General features: G+C 36.0%; 1 protein-coding gene across 1 annotated transcript in view; it reads left to right on the forward strand.

Annotated features, from left to right (window-relative positions):
* EFCAB5 (EF-hand calcium binding domain 5) overlaps positions 1-21,505 on the forward strand; it is a 218,896-nt gene that overhangs the window by 64,980 nt on the left and 132,411 nt on the right. Inside the window, exon 7 of the mRNA XM_040455093.1 lies at positions 134-710. Coding sequence (XP_040311027.1) covers positions 134-710 — 577 coding nt within the window. The remainder of the gene's footprint in view (positions 1-133; positions 711-21,505) is intronic.

Genomic DNA, 21,505 nt, shown 5'->3' on the forward strand with positions numbered 1-21,505 from the left:
GGACGCGCGGTGAGCCCAGCGTCCTCCTACGCCGCCATCTTCCCTCCTCCTCTTTAAAAATAATATTCTAAAGTAACATAGATTAAAATCTACTTCTAGTATTTCTTACATTTCACTTTTTTTTCCTCCTCAGAAATACACTTGGAAGAGCAAACAAAAGCCTCAACTGATTTAATAAAGGACTCTGACACTAATGTCTCAAAGAATTTTGTGGTTAGAAAACCTGCCAAAGTGATTTTCAACTTAGATCCAGATGTACTGAATTCAAAGCTAGAACAGCCATGGAAGAAAAATTTTTACGAAAGAGTGGAGGCAAGAGCCCAGGCAATGCAGCAGAAAATAATAAATAAGGATAATCTGAAGAAAGAACTAGAAAAAAAGGCTGAAAAAAAATTCCCTAGAAATAATTTGGCCAAAGAGTGGTTTAATACTGAAAACATGACACTTAAAACTCGTGCATATTTGCTTGACAAACTTCTACCCACCTTAGTTCCTGGAGTGGAAAAAATGTTAATGCAAGTGGAAAAGAAGAAACTTTGGGCAGAAGCTGATATTACAACCAAGTTTGATCCAATTAGTCATTTGGGGGAATATTTAATGAGAAACAATCCTTATTATATCAAAGACTCAGGAATGTCTGGTTATCAGAGGGTGATGAGGGATGTCACGGAAGAACTGAAGATACATGTTCCCAATACTATTGGCAACAGGTACAGTTTGATATATGTAATTTTTTTTTTTGAGAGAGAGAGACAGAGCAAGCATGAGAAGGGAGGGGCAGAGAGAGAGAGAGAAGGGGACAGAGAAAGTGCAGAGAAAGGCGCTGACAGCAGAAAGCCCAATGTGGGGTTTGAACTTACAAACCATGAGATCATAACCTGAGCTGAAGTCAGTTGCTTAACTGAGCCACCCAGGCTCCCCATAATTTGTTATATTTTCAGTTGATGATCTAGGTCCTTTCATTGAAAGGAAGTAGAATAATAACATAATCATACAAATAGGACTTAAATATTCAAAAAGTATTTATTGAGCTGCTAGTATGTGCTTCACTATTTATGAGGCACTATGAATTTAATGAAGCATATTAAATAAATTCCTTGAATTTGCAGATTTAGTTATCTTACTATGATCCAAAGTATATATTTATTTGTTTACCATCTGTCTCCCTGCACTGGAAAGTAAGTTACAGGAGAGCAGAGACTTCTTAAAAATTTAACTTTTCAGATAGGCAGCATATTCACCTGGTTTAAATTCAAAATGTATTAATAGTTATACAGTGAAAAGTTTCTCATCCATTCTTATCCTCCTTGTACCCAATACTCCACCTCTGCCATAAATAACTAGTGTTCTTCATTTTCAGTGGATTTTTTTCCAGTTTCTTTATACATACAGAAGCAAATGCAAATTTGGATTCTAAATTTTCTTCCTTTATATAAGAGCATCTGAGTTACAAATATTTTCTTCTGTTTTTATTTATCTTTTGTCATGCGGAAGATATTATTTCTATGTGGTTGAATTTATTTACTTTCATTTTATGACTTAGAGTCATTGTTACATTTCAAGATATTAAAAGAATCCTCCCATGTTTTCTTCTGGAGTTTTAATATTTTAGTTTCCATTTTAAGTATTGATCCATATGGAATTTATCCTAATATAAGATGTAGATATGAATCCAACTTTTTGCTTTTCCAAATGGTTACATAGTGATCCCAACAACTGTCAAATAGTGTATTTTGCCCCACTGTTTTGAGATGAAATTTTATTACTAAATTCCTGTATATTTTGGAGTGTATTTCTGGGTTTTTCTATCCTATCCCTCTGACTATCTCCCTGTTCATGCACCACACCACACTGCTTGAATCATTGAGACTTTTAAGTATACAGACAGCCCCCAATTTACACTTAGGATTTTTTGACTTTACAATGGTGCGTAAGTGGTATGTGTTCAGTAGAAACTGTACTTTGAATTTTGAATTTTGATCTTTTCCTGGACTAGCAATATGCAGTATGATGCTCTCTCATGATGCTGGGCAATAGCACTGAGCCACAACTCCCAGTCAGCCATGTAACCATGATACCCTTCATGGTTTCATACACTTACATACATTACATACATATATATCATAGACTTAACACATGTCACATACACACATATCATACACTTACATACATTACATTACATGCATTACATACATACACTTATAACCATTCTGTACCCATACAACCATTCCGTTACTCGCTTTCAGTACAGTATTCAATCAATTACATGAGATAATGAATATGTTTTTAAAGTTTATTTATTTTGAGAGAGAGAGAGCATGAGCAGGGGAGGGGCAGAGAAAGAGACAGAGAGAGAAAGAGAATCCTAAGTAGGCTCTGCACTGACAGTGTGGGGCTCGAACTCACAAACTGCAGATCATGACCTGAGCCAAAAACAAGAGTTAGACACCCAACTGACTGAGTCACCCAGGTGCCCCAAGATATTCAACACTTTATGAGATAGGCTTTGTGTTAGATGATTTTGCCCAAGTGTAGACTAATGTAAGTGTTCTGAGCACATTTAAGGTGGGCTTAGGCTAAGCTGTGATGGTGGGTAGTTTAGGTGTATTAAATGCATTTTCAACTTAGGATATTTTCAACTTATGATGGGTTTATGTGACAAAACCTTATCATAAGTCAAGGAAGATCTGTATTTCAATAAATCTGACTGTGCTCGTCCTTATTATTTATTCTTCTTTTATTCTAGTGTTTTTACTTTAAAAAAAATTTTTTTTAATGTTTATTTTTGAGACAGAGACAGAGTATGAATGGGGGAGGGGCAGAGAGAGAGGGCGACACAGAATCCAAAGCAGGCTCCAGGCTCTGAGCTGTCAGCACAGAGCCCGACATGGGGCTTGAACCCACGAGCTGTGAGATCATGACTTGAGCCAAAGTCAGACGTTCAACCAACCGACTGAGCCACCCAAGCGCCCCTCTAGTGTTTTTACTTTTCAATATGAACTTTAGGGTTGATTCACCTACTTGAAAAAAAAAAAGAACAGAAAAACAAACCTTATAGGAATGTTTATTGAAATGTTTAAATTTATTTATTAACTTAGGGGAAATCAATGTCTTTAATAATGATGTGTTTCTGAAAACACATGTCTTTTCATTTGCTCATCTTATTTTGTATCTATCATTGTTGTCTTAAAGTTTTGGTTTTTTTCATTTAGGCTTACATCTCTTGTTAAATTTATTACTAGTTATTTTATTATTTTTTATTCCCATTGTAAATGGGAATTTTTTATTTTATTACATTTTCTATTTATATGTAGTTTCTACTTATATCTATTAAATTCTGTATGTTTTTATACACTACTACCTTACTGAGTGTAACTGTTTATAGAATAATTTTAGTTGATTATTTGGGTTTTCTAGTGAGGCAACCATATTATCTGCAAATAATAGGAGTTTTCCTTCTTTTCCAATTTTTATACTTGTATACATTTAATATCTTCCTCTTAGCTTGTTATGTTGGCTATTATTTTCAATACAATGTTAAATAATTGTGATGATATGGGCATCCTTGTCTTGTTTATGACTTTGGTAAGGATGATTTTTATATCAGTACCTCACCATGAACAGTTTTTTAAAACTATATATTAATGTCATAACTCTACTCCATTTGGATCCAAAAAAGATATATTTTATTACATTAGAAAAGTGTGCCTAATTCCTACATTATAGAGTGATTTTTTTATTTTATTTTATTTTTATTTTATTATTTATAAGTGTATCTACCTCCCCTCTGGTAACTATTAATTTGTTCTCTATAGTTAAGAGTCTGTTTCTTGGTTTGTCTCTCTCTCTCTCTCTCTTTTTTCTTTGCTTATTTTTCTCTTAAATTCCACATATGAGTGAGATCATATGGAATATGTCCTTCTCCCACTGACTTATTTTGCTTAGCACTATACTCTCTAGCTCTATCAACATCATTGCAAATGGCAAGATTTCGTTCTTTTTTATGGCTGAAGAATATTTCATTCTATATATATAACACATCTTCTTTATCCATTCATCAATTGATGGATGCTTGGGCTGCTTCCATAATTTGGCTATTGCAAATAATACCGCAATAGACATTGGGGTGCATGTATCCCTTTGAATTAGGGTTTCTGTATTCTTTGGGTAAATACTCAGTAGTGTAATTTGTGGGTTGTAGGGTAGTTCTATCTCTCACTTTTTGAGGAACCTCTATACTGTTTTCTACAGTGGCTGCACTAGTTTGCATTCCCACCAACAGTGCACACAGGTTCCCTTTTCTCCATATCCTCATTGTTTCCATATCCTGTTGTTTTTGGTGTTGTTAATTTTAGCCATTGTGACAGGTGTGAGGTGATATCTCATTGTAGTTTTAATTTGCATTTCCGTGATGATGAGTGATGGTGAGCATCTTTTCTTGTGTCTGTTGGCCATCTAGATATCTTCTTTGGAGAAATGTCTGGTCACGTCTTCTGCCCATTTTTTAATTGTATTATTTATTTTTTAGGTGTTGAGTTTTATAAGTTCTTTATGTATTTTGGATATTAACTCTTTATTGGATATGTCACTTGCAAATATCTTCTCCCATTCCATAGGTTGCCTTTTAGTTTTGTTGATTGTTTCCTTTGTTGTGTAGAAGCTTTTTTAGTGTATTTTTTGTTGTTGTTGTTTCCCGTGCCTCAGGAGACATATCTAGAAAGAAGTTGCTACAGTTGATGTCAAAGAAGTTATGGCCTGTGTTCTCTTCTAGGATTTTTATGGTTTCTAGGTCTCACATTTAGGGTTTAAATCCATTTTGAATTAATTTTTGTGCGTGGTGTAAGAAAGCGGTCCAGTTTCATTCTTTTGCATGTTGCTGTCTAGTTTTCCCAACACCATTTGTTGAAAAGACAGTCTTGTTCTCGTTGGATATTCTTTAACTCCTTTTTAAACGTCACAGGAATTAACCTGTGACGCCATTTAGTTCTGGACTTTTGTTTTGGGAGAGTTTTTTGATTACTGATTCAATTTCATTACTGGTGATTGGTCTGTTCAATTTTTCCATTTCTTCCTGCTTTGGTTTTGGTAAGTTTTATGTTTCTAGGAATTTATCCATTTCTTCCAAGTTGTCTAATTTGTTGACAAATAGGTTTTCATAATATTCTGTTAGAATTGTTTGTATTTCTGTGGTGTTGGTTGTTATTTCTCCTCTTTCATTAGTAATTTTGTTTATTTGTGTCCTCTCTTTTTAAAATGAGAGGAGTATCAATTTTGTTGACATCTCCTTTTTTATTATGAAAATCTCTGTGGGTTTATCTATTTTATTGTTATTTTTAAAATTAAAAACATTTTTTTGATTTCAAGAATAGAATTTAGTTATTCATCACTTTATATAACACCTAATGCTTACCCCAACAAGTGGCCCTCTTAATGCCCATCACCCATTTAGCCCACCCGCACACCCAATATGCCTCCAGCAACTCAGTTTGTTCTCTGTATTTGAGAGTCTCTTATGGTTTCTCTCTCTCTGTGTTATTATATTAGTTTTGCTTCTTTTCCCCTAGGTTCATCTATTTTGTTTTTTAAATAACACATATGAGTGAAATTATATGATATGTCTCTCTCTGACTTATTTTGCTTAGCATTTTACCCTCCAATTCCACCCATGTTGTTGCAAATGGCAAATTTCATTCTTTTTGATCACTGAGTAATATTTCATTATATATATATATATATATATATATATATATATATATATATATATACACACACACACCATATCTTCTTTATCCACTCATCATTCAATGGACATTTGGGCTCTCTCCATACTTTGGCTATTGTTGATAGTGCTGCTATAAACATTGGGGTGCATGTGCTCCTTTGAATCAGCATTCTTGTATCCTTTGGGTAAATACCTAGTAGTGTAATTGATGGGTTATAGGCTAGTTCTATAGGTCATAGGTCTATAGGTCTATAGGTCATAGGCTAGTTCTATTTTCAACTTTTTGAGGAACCTCCATACTGTTTTCCAGAGTGGCTGCACCAGTTTGCATACCCACCAGCAGTGAAAAAGGGTTCCGCTTTTTCTGCATCCTCACCAACATTTGTTGTTTCCGAGTTGTTAATTTCAGTCATTCTGACAGGTGTGAGGTGGTATCTCATTGTGGTTCTGATTTTTATTTCCCCGATGATGAGTGATGTTGAGCATCTTTTCATGTGTCTGTTAGCCATCTGGATATCTTCTTTGGAAAAGTGTCTATTCATGTCTTCCACCTATTTCTTAACGGGGTTGTTTTTTTGGGTGTTGAGTTTGATAAGTTCTTTATAGATTTTGGATACTAAACCTTTATACTAACCCTTTATCTGATATGTCACTTGCAAATATCTTCTCTCATTCCGTCGGTTGCCTTTTAGTTTTGCTGATTGTTTCCTTTGCTGTGCAGAAGCTTTTTATCTTGATGAGGTCCCAATGGTTCATTTTTGCTTTTATTTCCCTTGCCTCTGGAGACATGTTGAGTAAGAAGTTGCTGTGGCTGAGATCAAAGAGATTGCTTCCTGTTTTCTCCTCAAGGATTTTGATGGTTTCCTGTCTTACATTTAGGTCTTTCATCCATTTGGAGTTATTTTTGTGTATGGTGTAAGAAAGTGGTCTGGGTTCATTCTTCATGTGGCTGTCCAGTTTTCCCAACATCATTTGCTAAAGAGGCTGTCTTTTTTCCATTGGATATTCTTTCCCGCTTTGTCAAAGATTAGTTGGCCATGTATTTGTGGTCCATTTCTGGATTCTCTATTCTGTTCCGTTGATTTATGTGTCTGATTTTGTGCCAGTACCATACTGTATTGATGATTGCAGCTTTGTAATACAGCTTAAAGTCTGGAATTGTGATGCCTCCAGCTTTGGTTTTCTTTTTCAGGATTGCTTTGGCTATTCTGGGTCTTTTCTGGTTCCATACAAATTTTAAGATTGTTTGCTCTAGCTCTGTTAAGAATGCTAGTGTTATTTTGATAGGGATTGCATTGAATTGCATGTAGATAGCTTTAGGTGGTATCAATATTTTAACAATATTTGTTTTTCCAATCCATGAGCATGGAATGTTGTTCCATTTCTTTGTGTCTTCTTCAATTTCTTTCATAAGCTTTTTATAGTTCTCAGTGTATAGACCTTTTACCTCTTTTGTTAGGGTTATTCCTAGGTATCTAATGGTTTTTGGTGCAATTGTAACTGGGATTGAGTCCTTGATTTCTCTTTCTGCTGTTTCATTATTGGTGTATATAAATGCAACTGATTTCTGTATGTTCATTTTATATCCTGTGATTTGCTGAATTCATGGATCAGTTTTTGCAGTTTTTTGGTGGAGTATTTTGGGTTTTCCACATACAGTATCATGTCATCTGTAAAGAGTAAAACTTTGACTTCCTCCTTGCTGATATGGATGCCTTTTATTTCTTTGCATTGTCTGATTGCTGAGGCTAGGACTTCCAACACTATGTTGAATAGTAGTGGTGAGAGTGGACATCCTTGTCATGTTCCTGACCTTAGGGGGAAAGCTCTCAGGTTTTCTCCATTGAGGATGGTATTAGTGACGGGTCTTTCATATATGGCCTTTATGATCTTGAAGTACGATCCTTCTATCCCTACTTTCTTGAGGGTTTTTTTCAAGAAAGGATGCTGTATTTTGTTTAAATGCTTTTCCTTCATCTATTGAGAGGATCATGTGATTCTTATCCTTTTCTTTTTTTTTTATTAATGTGATGTATCACATTGATTTACAGATATTGAACCAGCCCTGCATCCCAGGAATAAAATCCCAGTTGATTATGGTGAATAATTCTTTTAATGTATTGCTGGATCTGGTTTGTAGTATCTTGTTGAGAATTTTTGCATCCATGTTCATCAGGGAAATTGGTCTGTAATTCTCCTTTGTAGTGAGGTCTTTATCTGGTTTTGGAATCAAGGTATTGCTGGCCTCATAGAATGAATTTGGAAGTTTTCCTTCCATTTCTACTTTTTGGAACAGTTTCAAAAGAATTAGGTGTTGACTCTTCTTTAAATGTTTGGTAGAATTCCCATGGAAAGCCATCTGGCCCTCGACTTTTGTTTGTTGGAGAGATTTGTTTGTTGGGAGATTTTTGATTACTGATTCGATTTCTTTACTGGTTATGAGTCTGTTCAAATGGTCTATTTCTTCCTGTTTCAGTTTTGGTAGTTTATATGTTTCTAGCAATATGTCCATTTCTTCTAGATTTCCCAATTTGTTGGTCTATAATTGCGCATAATATTCTCTTTTTATTGTTTGTATTTCTGTGGTGTTTGTTGTGATCTATCCTCTTTTATTTGTGATTTTATTTATTTGGGTTCTTTCCTTTTTCTTTCTCATTAATCTGGCTAGGGAATTAGCAATTTTGTTAATTCTTTCAAAGAACCAGCTCCTGGTTTCATTGATCTGTTCTATTGTTTTGTTTTGTTTTATATGATTGATTTCTGCTCTGATCTTTATTATTTCCCTTCTTCTGCTGGTTTTGGGCTTTATTTTCTGTTCTTTTCCCACCTCTTTTAGGTGTAACTTTAGGTTGTGTAGGCCTTCTTTAAGAAGGCCTAGATTGCTATACACCACCCTCTTATGACCGCCTTTGCTGCATCCCAGAGGTTTTGGGCTGTCCTGTCTTAATTTTCATTGGCTTCCATGTACTTTTTAATTTCCTCTTTAATTTCTTGTTAACCCATTCATTCTTTAGTAGGATGTTCTATAATCTCCAGGTATTCATGGTCTATCCAAATTTTTTCTTGTGGTTGATTTCAAGTTTCATAGTGTTGTGTTTGGAAAATATGAATGGTATGATCTTAATCTTTTTGTACTTGTTGAGGGCTGATTTGTGATCCAGTATGTGATTTATGATGGAGAATGTTCCATGTGCACTCAGGAAGACTGTGTATTCTGCTGCTTTAGGATAAAATGTTCTGAATATATCTGTTAAGTCCATCTGGTCCAGTGTGTCATTCAAAGCCATTGTTTCCTTGTTGATTTTGTGTTTAGATGATCTGTACATTGCTGTAAGTGGGGTGTTGAAATCCCCTACTTTTATGATATTATTATTATTGAAGAGTTTCTTCATGTTTGTGATTAATTGATTTATATATTTGGGCACCTCAAGTTGGGGGCATAAGTATTTACAGTTGTTAGATCTTCTTGGTGGATAGACCCCTTAATTATGATATAATGCCCTTCTTCATCTCATGTTAATCTTTATTTTAAAATCTAGTCTGTCTGATATAAGTATGGCAACTCTGGCTTTCTTTTGATGTCCATTAGAATGATAGATGGTTCTCTATCCCCTTACTTTGAATCTATAGGTGTCTTTAGGTGTAAAATGAGTCTCTTTAAAATTTTTTTAATTTATTTTTGAAAGAGGGAGAGACAGAGCATGAGCAAAGGAGGGCAGAGGGAGAGGGAGACACAGAATCCAAAGCAGGTTCCAGGCTCTAAGGTGTCAGCACAGAGCCTGATGTGGAGCACAAACTCATGAACCATGAGATCATGACCTCAGCCAAAGTCAGATGCTTAACCGAGTGAGCCACCCAGGCATCCCTAAAGTGAGTCTCTTGTAAGCAGCATGTAGATGAGTCTTATTTTCTTATCCCTTCTAATATCATATGTCTTTTGATCGATTGCATTTAGAGTGAGTACTGAAAGATATGAATATAGTGAAATTGTGTTACCTGTAGAGTTGCTGTTTCTGGTGATGTTCTCAGTCCTTTCTAGTCTTTGTTGCTTTTGGTCTCTTTTGTTTTGTTTTGTCTTTTCTCCACTCAAAGTCTCCCCTTTAAAATTTCTTGCAGGGCTGGTTTAGTGGTCACAACTCCTTTAGTTTTTGCTTATCTAGGAAACTCTTTATCTCTCCTTCTATTTTGAATGACAATCTTGCTGGGTAAAGAATTCTTGGCTGCATATTTTTCTGATTCAGCATGTTGAATATATCCTGACATTCCTTTCTGGCCTGCCAAGTTTCTGTGGACAGATCTGTTGTGAACAAGATCTGTCTTCCCTTGTAGGTTAAGGACTTTTTTCTCCTTGCTGCTTTCATATTCTTTCATTGCCTGTGTATTTTGTGAATTGACAAGATACACCTTGGTGATGGTCAGTTTTTGTTGAATCTAATGAGCGTTTTCTGTGCTTCTTGGATTTTGATGTCTGTGTCCTCCCCCGGATTAGGAAAGTTTTCTGCTATAATTTGCTCACATAAGCCTTCTGCCACTTTTTCTCTCTCTCTTCATGTTCTGGGACTCCTATGATTCTGATGTTATTCCTTAAAAAAAAATATTTTTTTTAATGTTTATTCTTGACAGAGAGAGAATGAGAGAGCATGAATAGGGGAAGGGCAGAGCGAGACAGGGACACAGAATCCGAAGCAGGCTCCAGGCTCAGATGCGGGGCTCAAACTAACGTGAGATCATGACCTGAACTGAAGTCAGACGCTTAACTGAGCCACCCAGGCACCCCATGGGTGTTACTCCTTTTTAATAAGTACTGAGTTCTCTAAGTTTTGTATTGTAATCTTTTGCCTTTTTTTCCCTCTTTTTTTCTGTCTCATTATTCTCCATAATTTATCTTCTATATCACTGATTCGTTTCTCTGCCTCATCCATCCTTGCTTACACGACATCTATTCAAGACTGGCCTTGTTTATTCCATTTTTAATTTTGGCCTCCTTTGATTTTAGTTATTTTATTTCTGTAGAAAGGGATTATATGGTATATTCTATTCTTTTTTTCAACCCTATCTAGTATTCTTATAATTGTGGTTTTAAATTCTAGTTTAGACATCTTACTTATATCTGTGTTCATTAAATTTTTTGCCATCATTTCTTCCTATTCTTTCTATTGGGGTGAATTCTTTCTTCTTGTCATTCTGGAGGGTAGAAGAATTAATAAAATAAAAAATTAAAGCTAAAAAACAAAACAAATAAATCAAATAAAGGTAGCTAGACCCTAGGTGTGTTTCCATCTGCTTGTTGAAAGAAGCTTGATAGAATAGAGAAAAAAGGGAAAGGTAAGAAAAAAAGTTAAGAAAGTTTTTAAAAATTAAAAAAATACCTAGAATAAAATGAAATAAAGAAAATAGAATAAAAATTTTTTAAAATAAAAAATAAAATAAAATAAATAAAAAATAACATGTTCTTTCTGAATCCAAGAAAGAGAAAGAAAATAAAGAAAAAAAACCAATTTAAGCAAAAACAGAAGCAAAGAAAACGAACAAATAACTGAACCAGGAAACAGAATGAAACCCAAATGAAGTTATATCTAGTTTCCTCTAGAACTGATATGAAGCCCTCTATAGTCCATACACTAAGCAGGTGGAGTGACTTGTGCTGGTCTTGTGGGGCATGTGCTTGGAGGGCACAGTGGAGTGGTACTTAGTGTAATGGCTCTGTTCTCCACTAGGTGGCGCTGCTTAGCTTACTGGGGTGGATCAGTGCAGTAGGCATGTGCATGCACAGAAGTAGAAATGGCTTCAGCCAACCCCAAAGTCTCTGGTGCAGGAACTTGACATTCTCACTGACCCAAGATCAAGCACCCCTCCTTTGTCTCAGGCCTCCATCCATTCCCCACCTCTACCCTATCTGTGTCCAAGCTGTCACCAGCCAGGTGACACCTCCCTCCAGAGTTTGATCTCAGATGGGGAAGTGTTTCAAAACCCCACACTTCAGAGACCCCTGTGGCTTGGACATGAGCCAGCTCTTTGAGGGAGGGTCTCACTGAGCAATGGCAGGATGCTGGCTTGCCCCAGAAAACGTTCATGTGATCACACAGCAGCAGAGTTTCAGAGAGTATGGTAAATCACAACACACAGCCAGTGCCAGGTTTCACCACACTCTGGCATCTTCCAATACCAGCAAATGTGGCTGCTCTCTGTTGTCTGCTGGGACTTTTGCCCACAGGGTGGCTGTATCCTCTCTACCAAATTCACTCCAAGCAGAGGAACCACTCCTCCCCATGTGGCACATGGACCCCCACAGACCACACTGCCTGCTCCTGGGGATTCACCCTACTTCCTCACCAGAGCACCACCAGGCACTGAGCTCCCAACCTTCAGACTCTGTGCTCCACTGTTTATAGAATCCAGGTAGTTTTGAAACCCTCTCTTTTCTCCCCATCAAAGGTTTTAGGGCACAGATTTCTTGTTCAGTCCCCTGTGAGTATTTTCACTCTTTCTCTCTCTTTCTCTCCAGCTACTTTTGGGGAGAGTGCTTTTCCTGCATGACACTGTTGTGCTGCACTCTCCCCAATTTTCTTTCTCTCTCTGCCCTCTCTCCACAAAAATGGCTCCCTAAAATCCACAGCTTTTCTCTCCCACAATTTACCTCTCTGTACCGTGTACCTGCCAAGTTCTGTGGCTCAAGTTATGCAGATTGTTGTGTTAGTCCTCAGGTCAATATCCTAGGTGTTCAAATGGTTTTGTGCTGACTAGCTGCATTTCAGGGATGAGACAAGCTCAGAGTTTCCATACTGCTCTACCATCTTAACTCCTCCCCCACCCCCAATTTTGTTGACCTTTTCAAAGAACCAGCTCCTGGTTTCATCTGTTATATTGTTTTTAAATTTTAAAAATTCATTTATTTTTTCAAACCGAGGTCTCACATATTTATTACCGAAGCAACCTACTGAAGCATAGTAAGAGAAATTCATTTCCCTGGATAAAACACGTCTGTTGTTTAGGTAGCAGCAATGTTTACAGAGTCCCAAGATACAAGTACATGCCCTTCATGTAGCATAAATATGTGTGCCATCTCATGTGTGATCCCTTATAGTCCCAGCTTGGTTATTTCCAATGCCTCCTCTTGAAGTTGTACATGATTTTATTACCAGTTTTCATCTGATTCCACTGAAGAATGGGAAGATTCTGCATTGTTTCTTGGCCAAGAATTGCTTGATCCTGAAAGTCTTGTGAGAAGATATAGAAAGAACACTCAACTGCACACACCATTATGGCAGAGAAAAGAAAAGCTTTTCTTTTTCTTTTTTTAGCTTCTATATTATTTATTTCTGCTCCAATCTTTATTATTTCCTTCCTTTTGCTGGGTTTGTGTTTTGATTGTTCTTCTCTTTCTAACTCCTTTATAGAGTGATTTTTAAAGCTCAAGACTGTTAATTTTGTCAAACACTTTTTCAACACCTGTGAAGATAATCATTTGATTTTCACCCTAGACCTGTTAATGATGAATTTTATTAATAGGTTTCCTAATTTTGAGCCATTGGAATCCCTACAATAAATCACATTTGATTGCTATGTATTTGGTTACATTGAAATATGCTTCCTACTAGTAAGACAAAATTAATGTTTAATTCTTTCCTTTTAATTACAGATTTTCAGAGTATTGTATATTGTATCTCTGTGTATCTATGTGTCTACCTATTTATCTATCAATAGTCACCTGGAGGGGCAAATTTGAAAGATTGTTTTCCCTTTTGGGGGAAAGTTTCCTTTTGAGTATCATAATGGACACATTGATTTTAATATATGTTCAATGTATTTTAATCCATTATAGTTAATTTTTTATTTTGTTTTGATGTTTATTTACTTTTGAGATGGAGAGAGAGACAGACAGACAGACAGAGAGCAAGTGCAGGAAGGGCAGAGAGAGAGGGAGACATAGAAGCTGAACCAGGCTCCAGGCTCTGAGCTGTCAGCACAGAGCCCCACATGGGACTTGAACTCATGGACCATGAGATCATGACTTGAGCTGAAGTCAGACACTTTACCGACTTGATCCTCAGCTTGACCCAACTTTGGCCCCTGTGTTCTTCCAACATTACTCCTTTAGTCTTTGGAAGCTTCATGCATTTTTTAAAAGGATTCTTAGTTCCTTTTAATGGGGATCACTCATCTGAGAGCTAGGAATGCTCAAAAATATTGTATCATATTGCTTTAGGCTCTTTTAGGGTTAACAAGTATAATTTTTTTAAATAATGAGTAAATACTGATCATTTCATATCAAATATAATATTGCAGGGTTGTTGTTGTTGTTGTTGTTGTTGTTGTTGTTGTTGTTTTTACCTATCCTTGAGTTTATATTTGTAGCTCTCTTTTTTTTTCTTACTGACAATCTTGGCTCCTAACAACATTGACAGAATTAGTTGTCTTATCCTACAATTTATGTAAAATAACTTAAAAATAACAATGGTAATAATCCTACTAATAATAGAGCTACTAAATGATGTTTAAAAATGTTTTTTAATGTTTATTATTTATTTTTGAGAGAGAGAGAGAGAGAGTGGAGTAAGGGCAGAGAGTGGGGTAAGGGCACAGAGAGAGGGAAATACAGAATCTGATGCAGGCTCCAGGCTCTGAGCCATTAGCACAGAGCCTGACGTGGGGCTCAAACCCACAATCCACGAGATCATGGCCTGAGCTGAAGTTGGACACTTAACGGACTGAACCAGCCAGGCGTCCCTACTAAATGATGTTTTAGATTTATTTGCAGCTTTTTTTATCCATAGAACATATCCTACTAAGTATGTGTATCCTACTAAGTGAAAAATGAAACCATACAAAAACTAGAAGAAACCAGGGGTTAAATCCCTTTATTACCAGAGAAAAACCTTTTTCACCACGACTCAAAATTGTGAAATTATTTTTTTAATGTTTATTTATTATTGAGAGAAAGAGAGAGAGCATAAGTGGGGGAAGAGCAGAGAGAGAGGGAGGCATAGAAGCCGAAGCAGGCTCCAGGCTCCAAGCTGTCAGCACAGAGCCTGATGCGGAGCTCGAACCTACGGACTGTGAGATCATGACCTGAGCTGAAGTCAGACATTTAACTGACTGAGCCACCCAGGCACCCCAAAATTGTGAAATTATTGATAAATTAGATTACATAAAAATTAAAAGCTTTTTGCCTGGAAACTTTAGTCACAACTACTCAATTTTGCTGTTGTAGTACAAAAGTAGCTATACACAATAGGTAAATGAGTAAGCATGGCTATATTCCAAGAAAACTTTATTTATGAATACTAAATGTGAATTTCATAGATTTTCTACCATTCTACAACACATTATTCTTATTTTGATTTTTAAAAACTATTTTAAAATGTAACAGCCCATCTTAGCTTTTGAGTGATAAAATACCAGGCAGCAGACCAGATTTGGGCACTAGGCTTGGTTTGCTGACCCCTGGTCTAGATAACATCTAGCTCTCTTCCAGATCTGAAAAAACAAACTAAGAACAACAACAAACAAATAAGACACTCTGATTTTCTTCCTAAATCTTCATATTTTCCTCTGAATGTCATCTGGCATGCCTATACTTAAATATACATAATATACTTAATATACATATATATGTAAAATAATATAATAATATATTCAATATATTTTAATTTAATTTAAATATAATTTAATATAATATAATTATAATATATAATAATTATATAATATGTAATAACATATATTACACATATAATATAATAATAAATAATATAAAAACATAAAAATAAATATATATTTATTTATATTTTATTTTTATTTATTTTATTTTATTTTTTATTTATATATGAAATTTATTGTCAAATTGGTTTCCATACAACACCCAGTGCTCATCCCAAAAGGTGCCCTCCTCAATACCCATCACCCACCCTCTCCTCCCTCCCACCCCCCATCAACCCTCAGTTTGCTCTCAGTTCTCAACAGTCTCTTATGCTTTGGCTCTCTCCCACTCTAACCTCTCTTTTTTTTTTTTTTTCTTCCCCTCCCCCTCCCCCAGGAGTAGATTTCTAAATGCCCCTTACCCATTTAGCCTATTGCCCTCCCACAACCCCTCCAGTTACCCTCTGTTTGTTCTCTGTATAAGAGTCTCTTATGTGTTGTCCCCCTCCCTGTTTTTATATTATTATTTTTGCTTCCTTTCCCTTATGTTCATCTGTTTTGTATCTTAAATTCCTCATATGAGTGAAATCATATGATATTTGTCTTTCTCTGATTGACTCATTTCGCTCAGCATAATACGTTCTAGTTCCATCCATGTTGTTGCAAATGGCAAAATTTCATTCTTTTTGATCACTGATACCACATCTTCTTTATGCCTTCATTCGACCATGGACATTTGGGTTCTTTCCATACTTTGGCTATTGTCGATAGCACTGCTGTAAACACTGGGGGGCATGTGCCCCTTCGAAAAAGCACACCTATATCCCTTTGATAGATACCTAGTAGTGCAATTCCTGGGTCGTAGGGTAGTTCTATTTTTAATTTTTTGAGAAACCTCCACACTGGTTTCCAGAATGTCTGCACCAGTTTGCACTCCCACCAACAGTGCAAGAATGTTCCCCTTTCTCCTCATCCTTGCCAACATTTGTTGTTTCCTGAGTTGTTAATTCTAGCCATTCTGACAGGTGTGAGGTGGTATCTCATTGTGGTTTTAATTTATATTTCCCTAATGATGAGTGATGTTGAGCATTTTTTCATGTGTCGGTTGGCCATCTGGATATTTTCTTTGGCCATCTGGTTATCTATCTTCAATAAACTTTGAAGTGTCTATTCATGTCTTTTGCCCATTTCTTCACTGGATTATTTGTTTTTTGGGTGTTGAGTTTGATAAGTTCTTTATAGATTTTGGATACTAACCTTTATCTGATATGTCATTTGCAAATATCTTCTCCCATTATGTCGTCTGCCTTTTAGGTTTGTTGATTGTTTCCTTTGCTGTACAGAAGCTTTTTTTTATATGAAATTTATTGTCAAATTGGTTTCCATGCAACACCCAGTGCTCATCCTAACAGGTGCCTCCTCAATATCCATCACCCACTCTCCCCTCCCTCCCACCCTCCATCAACCCTCAGTTTATTCTCAGTTTTTAAGAGTCTCTTATGCTTTGGCTCCCTCCCTCTCTAACTTTTTTTTCCCTTCCCCTCCCCCATGGTCTTCTGTTAAGTTTCTCAGGATCCACATAAGAGTGAAAACATATGGGATCTGTCTTTCTCTGTATGACTTATTTCACTTAGTATAACACTCTCCAGTTCCATCCACATTGCTACAAAAAGCCATATTTCATTCTTTCTCATTGCCAAGTAGTATTCCATTGTGTATATAAACCACAATTTCTTTAACCATTCACCAGTTGATGGACATTTAGGCTCTTTCCATAATTTGGCTATTGTTGAAAGTGCTGCTATAAACATTGGGGTACAAGTGCCCCTATGCATCAACACTCCTGTATCCCTTGGGTAAATTCCTAGCAGTGCTATTGCTGGGTCATAGGGTAGATCTATTTTTAATTTTTTGAGCAACCTCCACACTGTTTTCCAGAGAGGCTGCACCAGTTTGCATTCCCACAAACAGTGCAAGAGGGTTCCTGTTCCTCCACATCCTCTCCAGCATCTATGGTCTCCGGATTTGTTCATTTTAGCCACTCTGACTGGTGTGAGGTGGTATCTGAGTGTGGTTTTGATTTGTATTTCCCTGAAGAGGAGCGACATTGAGCGTCTTTTCATGTGCCTGTTGGCCATCTGGATGTCTTCTTTAGAGAAGTGTCTATTCTTGTTTTCTGCCTATTTCTTCACTGGATTATTTGGTTTTTGGGTGTGGAGTTTGGTGAGTTCTTTATAGATTTTGGATACTAGCCTTTTGTCTGATATGTCATTTGCAAATATCTTTTCCCATTCCGTTGGTTGCCTTTCAGTTTTGTTGATTGTTTCTTTTGCAGTGCAGAAGCTCTTTATCTTCATGAGGTCCCAATAGTTCATTTTTGCTTTTAATTCCCTTTTCTTTGGAGATGTGTCAAGTAAGAAATTGCTGCGGCTGAGGTCAGAGAGGTTTTTTCCTGCTTTCTCCTCTAGGGTTTTGATGGTTTTCTGTCTCACATTCAGGTCCTTTATCTATTTTGAGTTTATTTTTGTGAGTGGTATAAGAAAGTGGTCTAGTTTCATTCTTCTTCTGCATGTTGCTGTCCAGGTCTCCCAGCACTGTTTGTTCAAGAGACTGTCTTTTTTCCATTGGATATTCTTTCCTGCTTTGTCAAAGATTAGTTGGCCATACTTTTGTGGGTCCAATTCTGGAGTCTCCATTCTATTCCATTGGTCTGTGTGTCTGTTTTTGTGCCGATACCATGCTGTCTTGATTATTACAGCTTTGTAATACAGCTTGAAGTCTGGGATTGTGATGTCTCCAGCTTTGGTTTTCTTTTCAAGATTGCTTTGGCTATTCTGGGTCTTTTCTGATTCCATACAAATTTTAGGATTGTTTGTTCTAGCTCTGTAAAGAATGCTAGTGTTATTTTGATAGGGACTGCTTAAAATTTATAAAAGAATCTAAAATTCCTTGTGATTTGTTTTAGTATTATTCCTACAGGGTAAGGAACTAATCAGAAGCTTTAGAATAACAATTCTTTTGAAATTGGGTACATATATTCCTCTAGAATAAAGTAAGAGATATGTACAGAACTCTTCTTTTGTTTTATTTTATAGGTGGACATGGCATTTTAAATTTCAGTTCAAACAGTCTTTCTCAGAGTGTTGTTGCCTAAGAATGACATCAGGATTACCTGGATGCTTGGTAAAAAAGTGCAGATTCCTAGCTTCTTCCTCAGATCTTCTGAACCAGAACCTTTAGGGATGCATTGAAAACAAGTTCCACAGAAGGTCATTCTACACACTGACAAAAGTTTCAAAACCAATTATGTAGAGAAACCAAATTAAGGGAATTTTAGTACTAGTGAAAACTTCCAACAGCAGCAGGGGGCAGTGTCATTAAATTTAATAACTAGCTTAAAGAACATTTCTGTTCACCATCTGTTCTTGCAAAGCAATAAATTAGATTTGTATTTAGATCAATTACCATGAAAAATACTTAAAATCTGAGAGCTGGTGTCAAGGCTGTAAGTCCAATACATTGACAAATCCTTCCTCCTGTTAGGGATATGTAAATCTCAATCAGTACATAAAACTAGTCATTTATCAATATCTATAATAAGAATAGTAATGGGCACACTTGGACACTGGCCTAGGTCTCATTGCCAACAAATGACACAACACAACAGAGTTTATTTCGGTGATGCTTCTTGAACTGAGAGTTTGAATATTTAGGGTCATTTGAAGGTTGATAAGAGCCCTAGTTTCTATTGGAGCAATACTGTAGGAATTTCATGAAAGAGTTAAAGTAATCATAGATGCTTTGTTGGCCTAGATTGTCAGGAGTAGGGCTTTATCTCTTTCTGCAAAAATTCAAGATCTATATGCCAACATATGACAGTGTCAGGCATCTGCAGAATATTCAGAAATCCTTGACATACTTTTACAACAGCACAATATCTATTCATTAAAGCTTGGAAACACAGGAATCTTAGCTAAAACAGTCTTGCTTTTAAATTCTCTAAACTATATCATTGTTTGGGTCATCTTACAGAGTTTTGGAGAAGTCCATTTATTTTAGGAATGAGAGTTTTTCTTATTTATATTCAAGAAAAAAGACAAATAAAATTTTTGTTTGGTTTGTCAAGACTTTATCTTCTGGTGATGATGTTAAAGCATTCATTTGCCTCAACTAGATCCAAAATTGTTTTCATCTCACTACTTCCCTGGGTAAAAAGGGATTCGTCTCTGTTTGGTGCCCAAGAACAATAGATAGAGAAGACGCTCCTTACTGACTTGGAACAATTTTTATAGTGGTAGCCACTTAACTAAAAAATAAAATATCACTGTTGTTTGTAAGTTTTACATATGCAATATACCCTTATTGCTTTTCATCAGGGTTTCTGAACAACAGATAAAGAATTGAAGTGGACTTTAATTCTTGTGTGTAATTTTGCAAAATTGATATGTTAGGTTTCTGTCCTTTTGCTTTCCTTCAGATTTTCTTTTCTTTTAACATCTTTCTTTCAGTATCTTTTCCCTCTGACTCTTGATTCCTCCTGTGCTTGTGAATGCATATTTTATAAGTCACGACTGCCTTATTGTGAACTGATAATGAAAAGCATTTGCTTTTAAAATAGGATTATGAACTTCCAATAGCCTGATTATAGTGATGGTTACACATTTATGTATGTGTTTAAGTTTATAAAACTATGTACCAAAAAAGGTCAATTTTACTATATCATATTTCTAAAAATAAAAAAATTTAAACGGTAAAGGAATATTACAGAGATGTATATTAACTAACTGGAATTAAAAAAAAACTTTAAAAATTACAGAGACTATTAATGCTAGAATTTTACTATTCCAGAGAAGCAGGGCCTATTATACTGTAAATGTCCTCACTTTTCTCTACCAGTCCTGATATATAGTCCTGAGTGTAGATGAGAATTCAAATGAACTAGGAAGTAGATATAAGAGACCCAAGGCAAAAAGTTGGATCTTTTCCTGTGTGGCAATTATAGTGATGCCTACCAGGTTCTGGCTTGGTAACGATCTTAGATTCCTACATCCTTTGCTTATTGCGTAATCAGTGTGGGGTCTGTGCAGCACCTTGAGATACCTTTTGTGCATTTTCCCTTTGACAACTCTTTATTAGCCTTATGAAGTAACAATGGAACATTTAACGCACAAAGAGAAGAATCATGACAAACTATTTCATAGAATTACTTTCTCCACCACAGCTACATAAGGGAGAAAAGTAAGTCAGGATAAATGCTCAAGCATTAAGGATACATATAAGCCAAGTAAAAAGTAAAAGGAAAAGAGACAGCACTCTTTATTTTACTTAATAATTTAAAAAATGTTTTAGTCAGTAATTCCCTGAGAATTAACTCGTTGTATAGTGTTCAAAGAACTTATGCAGACCATATGACAGCACCCATTGTGTATGTTTCTATTGGAATCTGGTATCTGCAAAGGTTTGATGGTTTACTTCAAAGTACTTACTTTTTGTGTTTCAAAAAAAAAAAACCCAAAATGTCTAACTCATGCTTACAATACACCAGTCACTAGGACTTGGCAAGACTAAAGGAATGATATGGATCTTCTTTGGTTGCCAGGAGACAGTGACTTCCTAGACAGATGTCTGTCTGCTCATACGCCACACCAGCTGTCACCTTTTTACCCAGCCAAACTCTTATGGTTATATTAAGCTAGGAAATCCCATGGGCGCTTCTCCCACAAGTGATATTATTAATATCAATCATTTTGTCAATTCATACTGAATATCATAGTTTATCAATCCAGTAAAACAGATTATGCCAAAAGTGAGTGGATAGATAGGGAAAATGTGTTTTTATAGCATTTGAATGACTATTATAGCCAATGGTGTGTGGTAGGACTTTATCAAGTAGGTTCTACTTTTGTTCAACCCGAAGCATAATAACAATGTTTATATATTACTAGTTTCCTATCCATCTCTAGGCCACACTTTGTTGCATATGTATATATCCCCTTATTAAGTACTTAGAAATTCAAGTTCTTACAGACTGAGAAATCATGGTCTCCTTGAATGTTATCCTAATATCCTTCAAACACACACCCTGAAACTTGATGGTGAATGAGTCTGTGGTCCTACTTCAGTGGCATAGACATTCCTGATGTTAAA

This window comes from Herpailurus yagouaroundi, unplaced genomic scaffold, assembly GCF_014898765.1.
Source record: "Herpailurus yagouaroundi ecotype Mexico unplaced genomic scaffold, PumYag 215, whole genome shotgun sequence".
NCBI classification, from domain to species: domain Eukaryota; kingdom Metazoa; phylum Chordata; class Mammalia; order Carnivora; family Felidae; genus Herpailurus; species Herpailurus yagouaroundi.